Source organism: Cololabis saira, chromosome 16 (genome assembly GCF_033807715.1).
Source record: "Cololabis saira isolate AMF1-May2022 chromosome 16, fColSai1.1, whole genome shotgun sequence".
Classification (NCBI taxonomy): domain Eukaryota; kingdom Metazoa; phylum Chordata; class Actinopteri; order Beloniformes; family Belonidae; genus Cololabis; species Cololabis saira.
In genome coordinates, this window is record NC_084602.1 from 22,297,531 (window position 1) to 22,310,713 (window position 13,183).

Here is a 13,183-nt window from a genome sequence, read left to right on the forward strand (position 1 = left end):
CACGTTTATTCTTTTTCACAAAACAGTTTTCTGATCTTTGTAATTAAACCTATTTTGCTTCTGACATAAAAGTTCACAATGGCACCATCGGTCATCCCTTCCTGGCAGAGTGTGAATATCAACCACTGCACTACGACCGACCTCCTTTTCCTGAAGCTTGCTTTCTTGTCTTGCAGCCATCAGACTAGAAATCGGCAGAATCAGCACATCCTAATCTCATGTGAGCATGCAGATGGAGGAGCAGGAGGAGAGCGACAGGAGGAGCTGAAGGAGGATGGACTTACAGATGCACAGACATGAGGACCAGGGAATGTTCTCTCAATGTTTCTGTGACGTCACGTTGTCAGTTGCGGAGACGTTGTGCCAACATTTAAGTCTGCTGGACAGAAAAAAAAGGAATAATAATTAAAAAAAACTATATAAAGAGAGCAGGGATTCATGACAATGAAGAGCAGAAGGAACAGAAAAATTGATGAAGCGATGAACTTTAATGGAGGATGAAAAATGAACTAAAAGATGAAGACGTTTGTACTGAGTTTGGTGTTGTGGTCCTCTCTGTGCACCTAGACTCAGTCAGCCCAGTGTTGCAGCTTTTTGTTCTCTTTTCAGTCCAAGTCTTAAGAAGAAAATATTTTTTTTCTAAGTTTTTACTGTTTTATTATTTAAAAACTGTGGTGATAACGATGATGCTATTGATGACAATGAGTATTTTATTGATATTATAGAAGGACAAAGGAATCTTGCACACCATTTATGTTAGCCTTTTATATTTTCTATTTCTACTTTAGTTTTATCCCAGACAATTTCATGATAATGAGCACAATATGGGCAAACTGGTGCTGCAGATCCGCCTGCCCTCAAGTGGCAAATAAAAGAATAAAAAAAGAGAGAGAAAAAAAAAACTTTTTAGCAGCTTGCTCATACTGGTGTTGTGTCAAAACCATTTTCTCCAAAAATGAACAATAATCTGCTAATGTTTAAAAAAAAAAAAAAAAAAAAGTTACCTGCTTCTATTACCTCTGACTTGCCACATCTGGGGCAGAAGTGACTATAATAGTGAATCTGACAGCATGCAATACAGTCTGCTTCACAACTCCAGTGTGACCGAGCCTTTTGTTTCTCTGTACCTGTTCAGATGTGCGAGATCATTGAAATTCAGGGATCATTCACAAAACAGGCCAATAACCGTAAATGTGCCACCTGGTTTTACCTACCTACATATAAAACAATGTAGTTTTACCTATTAGTCATCCTACACTTTGTGACTCCCCCGAGGTATGCATGAAACCCCGTCTCGCTTAAGTTGTTTTATTTGGTTTAAAAACAGCAATCAAAAATACATACGTATATATACATGGTGGTACATTTATTATAGTGGTTTGTTTCAATGAAAGTTCCCCTTTTTATGTATGAGGTGTTGAACTTGATAATGGTAGCAGTGTGGGGGGGGGGGAAATAAAAGGGTTGCTCTGGTAATATGCAAATCCTACCTAGAGAAGAATGTACTCAGAAGGGTTCATGGTAGGCCTTTGTGATGGTAGCTAAATGTGTCTTTGAAGGAAGAATTTGGTTGGATAACAGTTGTTGCTTTCTATCCACTCTGTCCGCTCTCAACTACGTTCTGATTTCAAGCTGGAAGTAAAAACATTGAAAAACAAAAATGCTTGTGTCAACCATCTCACCATTTTTATAAACAGTGTATGAGTTATTTTTTAAAGGGATGGACCAAGACTTACTTTATTGCTTTATTTGGAGTCGACCCCAGAGTTTGATCAAATAGGAAATAGGTTTTCTCTGGTCTGACTTTTGTTTCCACGCAGTCCATTGAGGGGAGACGGCAGGTTTCTCTGATTGCATGTTACCGGGGCAACAGTGATGCTGCAGCAGCAGGCAGCGATGGCCTGCTGCTGTGGCTGTGCTTCGGCAAAGTATAGTCAGTTGTCATTATTTGTTGTTGGGATTCTCATTTTTTAAAGTTATTTCTATACAAGGCAAATATACAAGACGCAGCTTCTAAATAACATTTTGAAATTGTAAGGACATGTGTACCACTTGAAATGAGCAGAGAAGAAAATAGTGTATACCTGTTTTTCAAGAGTTGCCAACAAATAAGCGATTTCCCAAAATGCTTTAATAGACGTAACAGAAACAGGAGCATTTATACATATATAATCATCGGCTACAACATTAAAATCAGTGCACGGTCAAACGAATAATCATCTCATTGCAGCGCAGTGGGCTGCTGGGAAATCTTGAACCTTTACATTCTGCAAAATGTCCCTACCAGCACCATGTGTCTTGCCACAATGCAGAAAACTGCCAGATCATGCGGGACAATAGTAAGAGCCCGGGGCCATCAAAGTGATCTACAACAAAACCCCGCGGAAACTCCACCCTGTAACACGCATAATCCAAAAGGATCTTCTGCCAACGTACTGGAGCCGTACACACACAACACCCACGGACAGAAAAAAGGAAAAGAAAATCAAAACCTTTGGACATGCCACCCCTGCACGGGACCAGCCGGACGGAATGACCTGATCATCACCTGATCACCTAAATAACTATTATTGGTTGGGTCTACGTCAGTGGTCTTCAACCCTGGTCCTCAGGACTCCTGTCCTGCATGTTTTACATGTTCCCCTGCTTCAGCACACCCTGATACAAATGATTGTGTCATTATCAGACTTGTGCAGACCTGGATGACAAGCTGAAGACGACCATTAATTAGAATCAGGTGTGATGATGCAAGGAAACATCTAAAACATGCAGGAAAGGGGGTCCCGAGGACCAGGGTTGGAGACCCCTGGTCTCTGTTAAGCAGTTAAGTCCGTCTTCCAATACAGGACAATGTAAGAAGCATCAATAAAGATGGGTAGGAAGAGATCAGGAGATACACAAAAGGTCCGGTTAAAATAAAACGAAAAGCATCACAGGAGGATGCTGCAAAATGCCTGAAGATCAGATCAACTGACTTTTTTTTTTTTCAATGAAAAAAACAAGCGGAATCAGGGAAGGGGAGGTGTAGAGGTAATATATCTACACATTGGCTAATATCAAACGTTTAACCTATACAAAATATAACATATTAAAACATGGATGTAAATTAATAAAATATGTACATTTCGTTAGCATTAATGCGTTACTGAACAGGGGAAAATCATTTTAAGAAAAATCTTTCCATCTTTGTTTTCCTTTGTAACCTGCCACCCTCCTGCAGTGACGTTGAACCCCACATTAGCAAGGAGGCCAGCACAACTAAGTTGACAGGTAGAAGCAGAGTAGACAATACAAAACTTATTCAACTATTTTACATGTTTACATAGCAGAGAATGCACTTTCTAAATGATATTTAGATTGTGTACGTTACATTGTAGAACAAAGCTAACTGTGCTGCATAAATGCAGAAGAATTTCAACGTAGCATTTAATGCATATTAAGTTCAAGTTGTTTATCAGCTGTTGTTCTTTGTGCGCCTGACATTATTGTTTATTAAACCCTAATTGACATTTTAAGGCTGTGCTGTACAGGTGAGTGAGATGCTGAGGGGGAAGATAAAGACAGTGTCCAGTGAGAGTACATCAGCCCAGCACAAGACCACATGCACAGGCAGATGTTAGGTAGATGAGGATATCAAGCATTTGATTACTATACATATCTACAACTGGAGCGCCTAGACATGTTTTTCAGTTACCATCCTCAGCAGCCCACAAAACAGTCCCTACTATCTCGAGTTTTTCACAACAAGCATGGCAACAACCGCAAATCATTGACATACAGTGTTTAACAATCACTGTATTGTTCTGTGTGTTTGGCACTTGCATCTAGTGCAAGCAACTGTCTTTTAATAAAAGGAGAGTGCTGATGTTTACTTTATGTTGCCTAAAAATGCTGAAGTTAAAAAGCCTTCTGTAAACAAATGATTTTACATCATGAGAAGGTGAAGAAGAAGCGTCACGTGAAGGAACGCATAAAAGATGTGATAAAAATTCATAGGCAATCCTGGACTTAGTTACAGAGGGGATGAATTACTGGAAAATACATATGTCAATCATGGCAACTTTTTGGAGCTGCTAATGCTTTTGAGCCGGCATGATCTGTTGTCTTCGACAGCAGTTGTATTGAGTAAAGCAAGAAGCATCATGCATGTGGTCCAAAGGGCAGAGGCTGTCTTGTGACTCTTATCAAAATAGGCTGTTGGTAAAGTTGCCAGTGTTCTTAGTCAGGTGATAAAGGAGACGACTGCAGATGAGCTTAGAGAGGCTGCAATGCTTTCAGTTCAAACTGATGCCACCCAAGATCCCGTCTACACAGATCAATGTGCCATCATAGCATAAGACTGTGAAAAAAGCACTGGCAGATCTTCACAGAACTATTGAAAAAGGCAGTAGAAAAGGTCAGCATTGACACTGGCTCCACTGATGGAGCAGCAAACATGCAGGGACAGTCTCAAGGGTTCTCAACATTTCTCTCCGAGCAGTCTCCTACATGGATCCATGTGCGGCAGACACAACCGGCAGTGTTGTGTCTCTATTTTCCTTGCTTAATGCCGTGGCCGTTTGTCCAAAACAGTTATACTGTATGCAAAGGCGGGAAGAGAACAGTGAGGACAGGTCTCTAATAGGGGGAACAAGGCGGTAAGATCAGGCTCTTACTAACATCTTTGGGTGTTTTGGTAATCCAAAGGGTACATTGTATGTTGAAGTACTGATGTATTGATGTACAATTAAGAGAGATACGAGTACGAAGCCAACAGTTAGGGTAAAAGCAAAGAGCTTTATTGAAACTCTTCTGAAATTTGAGATTATTTTAACTGCTCAAAATTTTCTTCAAATGTTTCCACATACATCAAGCCTCTACAAGTACCTACAGACACATGTAATGGATATTTTATCATCACACCGCTTTGTTTGGTGGACAGAGATTAGTCTCAGAGAATGTGCCACAGAGTTTGAAGGAGTGAAAGGAGCAGGAGGTATGTTTGGGAATTAGGCAAATGCAAAGCTTCCAGGAGTGGACAACTATGATCTTGTGGTGCAAACTGAAACAAAATTAAACAGATGGCAGGAAAGCTCCAACAAGATGAGCCAGTAGTCTTACCTCATGCTGCCTTTGAGGTGAATGTCCATAACGTCATTGTGGACACTGTGACATGCAGCATATAGATAGAGGTTTTCAGCTAATGCAAAACCTGCCTCAGACTTTGCATGTCTTGACCCTAAAAACTTTCAGTATATTCAGGTAAATGGACTCCCTAGCTCAGCGCTCCAGCAAATCAGTAACTGTCTGCTTAGGTTTGATGACAGAGCCTCTGTTGGCACATTACAAATCAGACTGTCTAGACTAGCATCCCAGTGGGAGAGGCAGAAGAAGCCCCCTCTGGAGGGTTATACTGTCAGAACGGGCAGGGAGATGACAGTGGAGGATGGAGGTGAACCCTCTTTTATGGAAGTAGAGATTAAACTTGAGAGCAATATTTCCTTCAAAAACTGTGTTGTGTTCATCTAATACTCTCATATTATAACATCCAGACAGATGCTTACTATGCAATTGGGCCAAAATACAAGTTTCTCTTGACGCTTTCAATTACAACCTTAAAGTTTGTCCAAAATGGGCTGCCAAGCTCACTGACTCAGGAACACTTAGTCATTCATGCTGATGTGCACAGAGAAAGAAATCCTCATGTCTATTGACAGTGATACAATTCTAAATAAAGTTGCAGAAACTAGTGCACTCCTTAGCGTCTATTGATGCTGTAGATGGTTGTTTAACACGCATGCTGCAAGTATAAAACTTATAACCCAAAGTGCATTCTGCTTCCCCGTATGAAAGAGGAGGATACATTTCACTTTAAATGTTTTAATATTTAAAAAGAAGGATAGGGTTGAAGTGCAATACACTGGTTGCAGTCACATAGGCTATTATTTTTGCTAATCTTTCAAACTATAATTAAAGTGGAATGTTTTTGTTATTATTGCGAGAAGCGGGTTCTGCATATTTCTTGAACATGCTGCAAATGATAATAAAAAAAAAAAAACAGGACACTGAGAACTGAGTTTAAATAATTTATCCAATTTCATCCACCACAGAAAAAATGGGCTGGGTTTGGACATGACACTCTGGCGCTGCCCACAGAGCTCCCACGTCTGTGTCTCAACGGGTGACTGCTCTTTTAGAGGCCCGAGGGAGAGCTGGACAAATTTAATCAGGTGGCTTTTGAGTTGTGCAGATCAGTAAACATTAAGCTGCTAGGGCACTGGGTCGGCACTATAACAACAACTTGCTTGCTTATGGTATTTTTATTGAGTTTTCAGAATCTTGTAGTGGCATTAAAAGGTGTTTCTTCAGTTGTTGGTAGGACAGTCGAAACAGAAGTGCAACACTCCAAACAAAGAAAAGAATGGTAAGAAGAGCCTCAACCCCACAAATTCATGGGAATATATCATGAACTTAGGGGTGAAAACCCAAAGAAAATAACTGTAACTGCTTAGAAAATGGCAAATCATTTCAAGATTGCAGTAAAACTTTTTGCGGTATTTTCGTAAGCTGAAGATATAATGAAGTAGTTCACAGCCCGACGGGGCTGCAAACAAGCAGGATGAGGCTTCATTGAAGAAAAGGCTCCTCTTACTGAACGGTAATTTTCAACGCTCATTTCCACTTCAGCACTGTTCTGCTTGATCATTGTGACACAGTATTAGGTCATCTGAGTGTTTAACTGGTTCACATTCTTCCCCCAAGTCTGGTTGGATTCTCAAACTGCCTCCCCTACACTTGTACTTCCTCTAAAGGGGAGCGTTACAGAAAAGGTTTGAGAACCACCATCTTACGGGCAGGAAAAGAAACCCACGACAGGTAGCTGTTAAACTTCACAAGAAAGCGTGTGACCTCCAAAGACCTTCCAATTAAATAACCTTTTTTTGGTCTTTGGCGGTGTCTTGGCTACAAGCAAACATTGCTAAACCGTGGACATGAACAGCAAGGACACAACAAACACAAGGATGATAAACAACAAAGAAAAAAAGAAAAGAAACACAAATATCCAGCTGTATGTTTCTAAAATCCTATTAACAGCATGTATGCATGTGAAATGTATAACTTAATTTGCCATGGAGGAACAACGGTACAGGACTTGCTAGATGACAAACATGTTAAGTTTGCCGTCAGTGACATCATACTATATTGACAAAAAAAAACAAACAAACATGTAAACTAGAGCTAACGATGACAATTCACTGTGATCTAACAACTTCAATTTACATCTAGCTTTAAATATATTCAGTGGTCTATCCTTGCTTGTTTAGCTTGTACTCCCGCTTGATTCTGGCGTAGGGGCCGATGCTGTCGTCAAACACGAAGTCCCAAAGCACCCGGATCCAGGACGTATGCTGTGGCAGGGAGTCGTAATACTCTGCTGCGATCTGCTTGACCTGGGGACCAAAATAAATAAATAAAATGAGGGGGTGAGGTTGGAAAAATTAACTAATTCTCCAACACAAATGTATTTGATATTTAAATTGCAGCTGTAATTGTCAGAGGAACCTTTGCAGAGTGACACAGAGGCCAGATTCTGCATTACACCGTTTTAGTGAGAAAGGTACAAACAGAAACAGACAAAAACATTTCTAGTTAAACATATGACAATACTCTTAAAAAAGCATTCTTCTTGTCAGAAAAAATATGTTTTACAGCTGGAACTGGGTAAAAGGGGATTTCAATGCTTACTTTTAAAAAGACGTTGAGAACTAAGGCAGTGATAACTCATACCAAAACTATTTTTTTCCTCTTTATGCCAGACACAGCAGCTATATAACAAATATTTACTGTTGACAGAAAAAAAATCAATCTCTGACTTTTGCCATTACGTTCTGTTTAGACTGATAAGCAAGAGAATCCCATCTTATCCGTCTCCACCTGCTCAAACTGTGATTCATTCATTCTCCGCTATGCTGATAACAATCTTGGAAAAAATGACTCGAGTCTAAAGTTCAGCTCTTGGAACATTAGTCACAATGTATGAAATAAACCCAGGCTCACCTGAGGTAGTTTACTGCCAGGTATGCTGGGAAAGTCATGGTGCTCCATGTGATACCCAACATTGAAAGTGATCAAGTTCAGTGATCCATAGTAAGAATATGTTTCGTGTCCTTTCAGGAACATGTAATGCTCAGCAATGAAGTGTCCAGAGATGGGATGCAGACCCAAGCACAATATAGATCCAGCAATGAGATAAACAATGGGCTTCACCCCCCAGAAATAATAGATAATTGCATCCGCGGTGAACTGAACAACTGCATTTTGAATTTCCATCTGGCCCACTGGTTTAGGATTGACAATCAATGGCCGCAGGGCGTAGAAAAATGGCTGAAGGAAGAGCCAGAGGAGCTTCCTGGTCGGGGTGCAGAAGAACCATCCTTCAATGTCTGTAGGGATGTCCACATCTAGCTGGTCCCCCCCCAGATATCGGTGGTGGTCAATGTGGTACTTTTTGAAGGAGGCAGAGTAGGGTAACCCGATGGGAAGGTTGGCCCACATGGCAAACCAGCGGTTCCACTTTGCCAGCTTGTTGCCAAAGGCCACATTGTGAGAGATGTCATGGATGGCCAGAGTCAGGGAGTGGTTAATGCAGCCTCCGAAGGCATAGGCCCAAAAGAAAATCCACTTCCAGGAGAGGTCGTGGACCAGGTAACAAGCCAGAAGCTGGGTCAGGACCATGCCAGATACCACCCATTTCAGCTGAGGGTCTGGACCCATCAAGGACTTAATCTCTGGATATTTGGCTGAGGAGAGAAATACCAGATATGAGGAGATTGAAGAAAGACCAAAAGTAAGAACAGTGGATATTTATGTTGTATTAAAAGGCAAAGTAACACATCTGTCGCGGACCCAGATGGGACAGGTATTTACAAAGAATAACTCACTGTCATTTTGAAAACGCACAGTATCGCGTAAAGTAACCATCCTTCACTAGATTAGTAATCAGTGCTGCAGCATTTAACTGTACAATCACACCAACATTTCACTACTACGTCTTCACACAACAGTGTTGAAACTTTCGGCTGTTTGCACAGACCGATATCAGTAAATATGAAGACACAGTATTATAACGGTTGTCACCTTGCACAATTAAAGGCTGCAATACCAGTCAGTGAGCTCCAGTCCCCTCTGTCCCTTCTGAATTGTTTTTTTCTTTTCTTTATTTGCCACTCTACTTGGAGGCTCTTGATTCAGCCACATATTCCTGGAAGATGCTCTACTCAGAATTGGCAGAGCTGTTGTTTTGTTTTTCTCCAGATTAATTGGCAGAGGTGTTGTTGTGCTGAGGGATATGAAACAGGTACATACAAGGGAGGGCTACTGTTATAAAAACAGCTAGACTTGTTTCATGAGGCTACTTATGCAATATAATAATCCACACAAGTTCTGATGTGTTTGAATGACCACACCTTATAGATAGCACAAAGAAATGTGGTGGCAATAAGTCAGGAGAAGCATCCACCAGAAAGTCTGGCTTGTATGTAGGGGAGGAGCTGATGACAGCATGCAGGGTGCCGCAGGAGCACACCCCATCATGCAAATCTAACCTGCTGCTTTGCTTGCAGCTTAGTTGTGTTACCTAGTGCACAAATTCAGCTGCCATAGGTAACTAAAGGTTGAAAGCTATCAAAGCTATTGGTGTGACCCACACAGGGCATAAAGTTAAATGAATAACCAGATGCCATAAAAAAAGCTGCCTAATGAGTCTGTGCAAATCACACAGGGCAACCATTATTGGATTTCAGCTTCACCGCGTGACAGAGACTGGACCTTTTATTTACCTAATGCAACAGTGTAATGTTTCAGACTCGGGTTTCAAGAGGGAAAAAAAATGTTTTTACGGGATGCTTAAAGTCAAAGTAAAAGTTAAATCATGCATTGATCCAAATCTGTTAAAAAAAGACAATAAAATGTAACAACCATGAATATTTCAATATTTTATCTTCTACGACCTCACAAGCTACCACAATGGCAAGGGATGATGTCCTTCGTACATGCGAGATAGTGATTTATGGGCTGCGAGAGTCAAACCTACAGTCCACATATGTCAACTTAATACATAAACCACTCATCAATCAAAATATTCCCCCATTAAGAGACGAGAAACCTCTGACATGCACATCTTTTGACCCGTCCCGTCTGGGCAGGCATAGGATGATTAAAACAAAAACCTTTTAATAATTCATAGCTCAGTGGTGTCAAAAAACACATCCCCTTTGATATGTTTCTTTCACACCTGAGTAACCATGCTTTTGCTGAACAAAGCTGGGATCAATTGTATGTCAACAGGTTCTCCATCTTGTGAGTCAGGCTGTTTTCAATCAAACTGCAGGATAAATCAGATAAACAAAATATGAAAATCAGGGCTCATAAATGGAATGCGGTGATGCAAAAATAACAGATGCTGTTTTAAGCAGTGACCAAAGGTTGTTTCAGGAATCCTCATTAGCTCTAACAATACCATAAAGTCTTACCACAGGGAATGTCAGCCAAACCCTGGAGTCATTATCTCCTGGTGGCTCAAAAAAAAAAAAAAAAAAAAGAGTGGGCTGACTTTTAACAAAAATTGAATTAGTCAAGAAACTAAGCAATTCATTTCATACCCAAGTATCAACACTTTATCATTTCTTTTCTCCTGACAGAGAGGTATGCGAGTACGTTTGTCTTTGCTCTGTAGATATCCTCACTCCGTCTTTCTAAGAAAACTACTTTTGCAAATAATCCTTTATGTACAAACTGTAAATATACTGTAGAAACAAGGTATGAGTCATTTGAGAGAGGATGAAATGTCAAACCTCGTTTAATTTGAACACGACATGAACTTTTAATTTCAAGTCTAAAGATTAAATTAAATCACGGTGTAGTTTATCCTTTGCATCCGTTTGCCATCAATTATAAATTAATCAATTACAGTATTCAATTCCTCACACAAAATCAAATTCTAAATATGTTCACATTTACTCACAGTGTAGCAGAAAACTAAATATAACTCAAAGTTATATGTATTTCTTGTGGCATATATCAGTTTCTGTGTTTCCCTGCATCATTCGAGGACTGATTGCTTGTTAAGCAATAGCCAGTAAACAGGTTTAACCGGCTGCGGTTTTATAAGTAGAGTATGGTCAGGAGGAAACTATCAATTTTACTCAAGTTAACATCAAATGTCGCTCTTCAGATTTCCTGCATGTTACTAAATCTTCATATTGTATAAAGTCTCACCCAAAATTTCTTTTCGTCTTGAAGTATGCGGCTGGTCATTGTAGACCCATTCAAAGTCTCCTCTTCCACCTGTTTTCCCCATTGCTCTCCTCTACCTGTGAGAGCGTTCAGCGTTGCGTGTGTCATCAAAACTTGGCCGTATCAGGCCACGCCCACCGCGGAGCAGCGCTGCAAGGTGTGATCATAGGCCACGCCCCCACGTTAAGGACTTCCTTGACGCACCTGCTGCTCTGTGTAAAAGCTGATTTATGGTTCTCCGTTACACCAACGCAGAGCCTACGGCGTAGGGTACGCGGGGACTCCGGTTATTTTCGCTCACTGTACAGTAAATAGACAAATGACAGCTCTTATTAACATGTAGGCCTATACAATTTTTTTTTTAAATGAAAGTATGAGGAAGACATGGTTATTGAAAGGTGCATCGTTACAGCATATGATTGTGGTTATTATTATTATTATTACTATTATTATTATTATTATTATTATTATTATTATTATTATTATTATTATTATTATTATTATTATTAAGAAAGCCCGACTTATATTTCCTTTTCTTTAGATATTTCTGTTGGTTGGATCATTTTTAAAACATGTTTATGAGCTTACGAGCTTACGTGTGTTGTTTGAATTACAATTTTTATTTTTTTTTACTTTATTTAACAAAAACAATGACAACCTCAGATGTAAATATAAGTACATCAGATTGAGAGAACAATCACGCCTCCTATTAAATTGAGATTGCATAAAGGGAAAGGAAGAAAATAAATAAATAAATAAATAAATAAATAAATAAATAAATGTAAAAAGAAAGGCACAATTCAACACAAGGTAATTCAAAGTGCTTTACACCAATATTAAAAGCGGCAAGACACAATTAAACAGTAAATAACAAATAAAATGATAAGAAAAGAGTTACAATAATAAAAAGCACAAGTTGTTAAAAAGTAAGGGCAGTACAGTACAGCATGTAAGTATTTTTAAGAGTACGCTTCAGTAAAAAGTAATGTTTTTAGCCCTGATTTAGAGGAGCTTTGAGCAGACCTCAAGTCCCCAGACTGCTGCCATCTGGGAAACGATACGAGGACAAACAGACTCAAACACAGCTTTTGTCCAACAGCAATAACCACCCTTAACAAAAACAGAAGCTAATATGCAATAACAATAACAAAAATGATTGTATGCTGAGGCTCTTGTGGGGTCCGTGTGTTGATGTGGAAGGGTGAATGTGTCTAGAGATATATATATATTTATTTTATTTGTTTATATTTTAAATTACATTTTATTCAGTTATTTTATTTTTTTATATATGATGCGCTGACTGGAGAGCACTTTTAATTTCGTTGTACATAAAGTTATAATGACAATAAAGAACTATCTATCTATCTATCTATCTATCTATCTATCTATCTATCTATCTATCTATCTATCTATAAGTCTACAGGAAGAAATAAATGAATAAAAAAATGTAATTAGGGTTGCCAACTCCCTGAAAAATAAATAAGGGAAATAAATAAGGGACACCTCATCGGCAGCCTTCACCTTTCCTGGCGTGGTGAATTTTTTTAGCCCCCTTTTTTTGTGAGTGAAACGACTTTTTTAACCGTTTGACTAGAACCTGAATTGAATTGGGTGCATATTTTTGAATGCCATGAACACATGGAAAACAAATTATTATACAGAAATTCACTTTAATACAAAATAACAAAATGAACTGAATAAAATAAGTATCTTTCTTAAACAGAAACCTGCCCTCTTTAACTGAAAATTGTAGAAATTAATAGAAAGAAAGCAGAACATCCATTCTGTATTAGTGCACATTTTTAGTGCAATAGCAAAAGTGCAAACAGAAAGTCTGTAGAAAACTTGTAAACATATTTGTTCCTCAAAGGCCATGACTTTAGGCTACAGTTGTAGTAAAACGGAAAAA

At 39.2% G+C, this 13,183-nt stretch overlaps 2 protein-coding genes across 7 annotated transcripts in view; one reads left to right on the forward strand and one right to left on the reverse strand.

The window, feature by feature from the left end:
* evla (Enah/Vasp-like a) overlaps window positions 1-1,449 on the forward strand; it is a 49,279-nt gene extending 47,830 nt beyond the window's left edge. For all 6 annotated transcript variants that reach the window (XM_061744240.1, XM_061744239.1, XM_061744238.1 and 3 more), the window contains one exon: window positions 177-1,449. In XM_061744240.1, coding sequence (XP_061600224.1) covers window positions 177-214 — 38 coding nt within the window. In that variant the 3' untranslated portion in view covers window positions 215-1,449. The remainder of the gene's footprint in view (window positions 1-176) is intronic.
* Window positions 1,450-5,613: 4,164 nt separating this feature from the next.
* On the reverse strand, window positions 5,614-11,379 carry degs2 (delta(4)-desaturase, sphingolipid 2). The gene is made up of 3 exons (XM_061744244.1): window positions 11,257-11,379; window positions 8,038-8,780; window positions 5,614-7,430 (listed from the first exon to the last, which is right to left on the reverse strand). The coding sequence occupies exons 1-3, from the start codon at window positions 11,336-11,338 to the stop codon at window positions 7,287-7,289; spliced, it is 969 nt and encodes a 322-aa protein (XP_061600228.1). The 5' UTR covers window positions 11,339-11,379; the 3' UTR covers window positions 5,614-7,286.
* Between the last annotated feature and the right edge of the window lie 1,804 nt (window positions 11,380-13,183).

Coding starts and splice junctions, on each gene's coding strand:
- degs2 (XM_061744244.1), bottom strand. CDS start 11,338: ATGGGGAAAACAGGTGGAAGAGGAGACTTTGAATGGGTCTACAATGAC. Junction 8,781..11,256: donor AAGACGAAAAGAAATTTTGG/GTGAGACTTTAT, acceptor TTCTCTCCTCAG/CCAAATATCCAGAGATTAAG. Junction 7,431..8,037: donor CTGGCAGTAAACTACCTCAG/GTGAGCCTGGGT, acceptor TTTGGTCCCCAG/GTCAAGCAGATCGCAGCAGA.